The sequence below is a fragment of the Limulus polyphemus genome, unplaced genomic scaffold (genome assembly GCF_000517525.1).
Source record: "Limulus polyphemus unplaced genomic scaffold, Limulus_polyphemus-2.1.2 Scaffold1131, whole genome shotgun sequence".
Classification (NCBI taxonomy): domain Eukaryota; kingdom Metazoa; phylum Arthropoda; class Merostomata; order Xiphosura; family Limulidae; genus Limulus; species Limulus polyphemus.
This window is the reverse complement of record NW_013666741.1, coordinates 140783-144602: the sequence shown is the minus strand read 5'-3', so window position 1 is coordinate 144602 and position 3820 is coordinate 140783. Positions and strand designations below refer to the sequence as shown.

At 28.7% G+C, this 3820-nt stretch overlaps 1 protein-coding gene across 2 annotated transcripts in view; it reads left to right on the top strand.

Moving 5' to 3' along the window:
- The window catches only part of LOC106462276 (centrosomal protein of 120 kDa-like), a 148972-nt gene that overhangs the window by 30532 nt on the left and 114620 nt on the right, over nt 1-3820 (top strand). For both annotated transcript variants that reach the window (XM_022389480.1, XM_013922178.2), the window contains exons 4-5: nt 1018-1215; nt 1644-1763. In XM_022389480.1, coding sequence (XP_022245188.1) covers nt 1018-1215; nt 1644-1763 — 318 coding nt within the window. The remainder of the gene's footprint in view (nt 1-1017; nt 1216-1643; nt 1764-3820) is intronic.

The window sequence follows — 3820 nt, the reverse complement described above, 5'->3', positions numbered from 1 at the left end:
CATTAGATTACCATCTATTTCGTTTGCTGCAACACCATCTTAATGGGAAAACATATGCAAATGTGGAAGGTGTTAAAGAGGATATTGACATGTTGTCTGCTTCAAAGCCAAATGATTTCTTTAATCAGGGCATTAACAACCTGATTGTAAGATGGAAAAGCATCATCGATAAGAATGGAGACTATTTCATTTAATAAATGGTTTATTTTGGTATATAAGTTGTTTGGGTTTTTTTCGTTTAAAAAAAAGTGACATTAATTTTCTGATGACCTAATAGTATCCGTCATGAGGAGATTTCAAAGTTGTATAAAGTTATCATGAAAAACAGTGGTTACAGAAATATGAAGACCATATGAAATCTCTATATTGCAGAACATATTTCATGAAGGTACACATAGTAAATTAGAAATTATAGTAAACAGCATTATGTATGGCTCCTCAGATACGGGGTTGGTTCAGTGACTTTTGTTTTATCTTATCTTATTAGATTTGCATCATGCTAAATGGTTAAAGATCTTTAAAGATGAAGTAAAAACTTCTGAATTGAAAAAATGTCAATGTAAAATTGAGATTTTATTATATTTTTAAATGTAGGTGGAATGAAACTTACTATAGTACTAATAGGAAATTAAATTATACCTAAATTAATCTTATAATGTAGATTAGGTGAAAACTACAAACTCTAGGATTTTGAATGGAAATTAACTATTGCTTTTGCCCTGTGCTAGAGCTTATCAGGCTAGCCGGGATATGATAGACATATTAGTGGTCTAGGCACAATTTTATATCATGAACAACAATTGTAGTGGTGTGAATTAGATTAAGTAAATGAAGTTTAATTATTACTAATTTCACTTATGCCATTTACAAATTAGAATTAGAATTTTATAGTTCCCACGGAATTTGAACATTTTATTTTATAAGTTTATATGAGCATACAATTCTAATAGTTTGTATATTTCAAACACTTTTGGTTAATGATTGAAATAAAGTGTTGTTTTTTTTACTTTACTTTAGATAAAACCCACCAGTAAGAAAGTCTTGCCTGCTTTTCAGCAATATCATTTCTATTACTCACTCCTTGGAAATGATGTCAGAACTGAATCATTCACAAACCTTGATAATCCTGAGTTTCCTGCTGAGAGGGCTTCTGTTCGGATAAGGAGTAACTTTGAGACCTTGTCAGAATTCTTTAAAATCCATCCTCCTCTGAAGGTTTGACTGTTTTCACCAAATAAGAACTCTTAAAAATAGAGCAAAACATATATTTGTAGTCAAAAGTTTATTGATATACACTATTTAAAAACGTTTTATTCATGTTGGTATACATAGTATAGTATGCTCAACTTCTTAAAATTAATTTTTACATAGTTTAGGAAGAAGTTTAATGAAAACGTATTTAATATTTGTATACACATAAGTACAGTAAAATTGTGATTTTTTTGGAAATGTCATGTAACTGATCAGCTGTGAGCCTAACATTACATAATGTTTTACTGCCACAAAACAATTCACCTCCAATGCACAGAAATTTTAATCTTTTTGGTAGTATCTATTTATATTGTGTAATAAGAATTGTGGTATTCTTAAGGATTTCAGGTATTTCTTTTTATGGTAAAGTTTTAGTAATTATAATTTTTTAGCTTTTTTTATGCTGTGGGGATGTTCTTGCTGGATCTGCCGAAGTAAATCTTCAGCAATTACTTGAAGGGACCGGTTCAGATCTAACTAAAAGCCCTGCTACTTTAGGAGGAACATTTCTAGTAAGCTTTGTTTATGGTATTACTAATGTAAAATTTAATTTAGAAATACTTTACTTATTTTATATAACTGATTACTTCTGAAATATATCAAAAGAGTTACTGTAAGAAATGTTAGTGTGATTGTGTTAATAACTTTGGTCTTGGAAGGCAATACATTTATTACAATTTGTTTCCATGTTTAATTTGAAGATTAAATCTCTGTTAACTGAATCTGTTTTTTTTTAATATTTATATGTCAAAATAAATGTTCTTGTATATTAAAATAAATGCAAGACTTTTCTATGCAACTTCATTAATTCTTTTCTGGAAGTTACCAGTTTAAAGGGAAAAAATACCATTTTATTGAAGTCTCTTTTACACATGCTACTTAAAAATAGGCTCATTCTTTGAAAGTATAAACCTGTAAAATGATGATACTGTATTTGCTGGTGTATAAGATGATCCCATGTATTAGACGACCCTGGATTTTTTTAGCAAAGTTAGTGCGTTTCTTTGAGGCTCGGTGTATAGGATGACTTCCATTGTCAAGCAAGTCTAAGATGTTACTTTTGTAAAGAAATTCATAGAAGTTATATTTAAGCTGCTTACCTGTGCTCTGGGGTAATCAGAGTGTGGTTTCTTATACTATTCAAACACTACAAACAGCTCAGTATGGCATGACCAAAGTAACAAACATGTAATAAACAACTTTACAAAGTTTTCATCATAGTTGAACTCCTTTTCTATTACAAAAAAATACTAAACGTTAAGATATATTAGCAATATTTTAGTATGATGGATGAGATCATTACATTTCAAATCAAAAATGTCTTTATTAATTTTAACTAGTATATGAGATAAGTAACTTCTAGTTATGAAGAATTAAGACAAATGATACAATTACAAATATGCTATTGTAATTCAGGAGGTTGCACAATGTTAATGCACTTACTCAAAAAAGCAAACAAAAGTAAAAGAACAAAATTAGTATTGGTTAAATATGCTATTAACTAGACTTGTTTGGCACAAACCTAAAATCATAAACATGTTGATAGGATAAAGAACATGAATACTTCAGAATTTTTCTATTTCTGTCTTCAGCATAATTAATCACTTAAAAACTAATTAACTATGTTTCTAGACTAAGTTCTTCATAAGTTATTGCCTGTGTTATTGTTGATAAAATGAGAGAAATGCAAATCCAAATAGTAGCAATTTAACAGAATGAGTGTCATAGACCTAACTGCTATGCTTCAAATAATCAAATATTTGCAATTAAAGAAGCCCTGCAGCTTATACCCAATTAGCTTTTATTGGTTTTAAACACTAAATTCATTCATTTTTTTTTGGAAAATTCAACAGTACCCTTGTTATGAATTACAGGTTTCAAAGTCTTAAAGAATATCATAACTTTTTGTAGTATTGAACTGTTATAGAATATTGACCACCTTTAGCTTTACTTCCTGTTAGTTTAAGCTCTTACTATATGTATAGTAAAATACTAGTTAAATAGCAGTTCTATTTGTGGTGCAACATTACATCATTAGTTAAGTTACACTAGTTTTCCTAGTTACAATAATTATCATACTTACTATTAATGTAACTTTATTTTACAATTCTTATTATTATTGAACTTTCTCAAATCCTAACACTTATTTTTTGGCTGTTATTGTAGATTTAACTTTATTTATTACTTCCTATTACTTGTTCTTTATGTATTGGGAAGAGACAGAGGTTAGTTAAAATTGGATTAGTCGTGTTAAACACACCTCATAGTTTGTTGTTTTGCTTTATTACATTAAACATGGTTATATTTTAGTGAGAGTAACAGTATTCTAGCTGTTTGTTGTAGGATTTGGGTATTAATTTAATTTTTTATTATTCATTAATTTCCATCTTCATAAACATTGGTTTTTTCTTGCCGTACTATTAACTGTATCAACATGAGGTCGGTCAATTTGACCAAGTAACATGACATTTTGTACTCGTTTAAAGTCCTTATAAATTAATACTTATAACTCTCAATATATTGGGTATATCTTCATGAAATTTGGCAGTCTTTCAGTTGATATTACAAG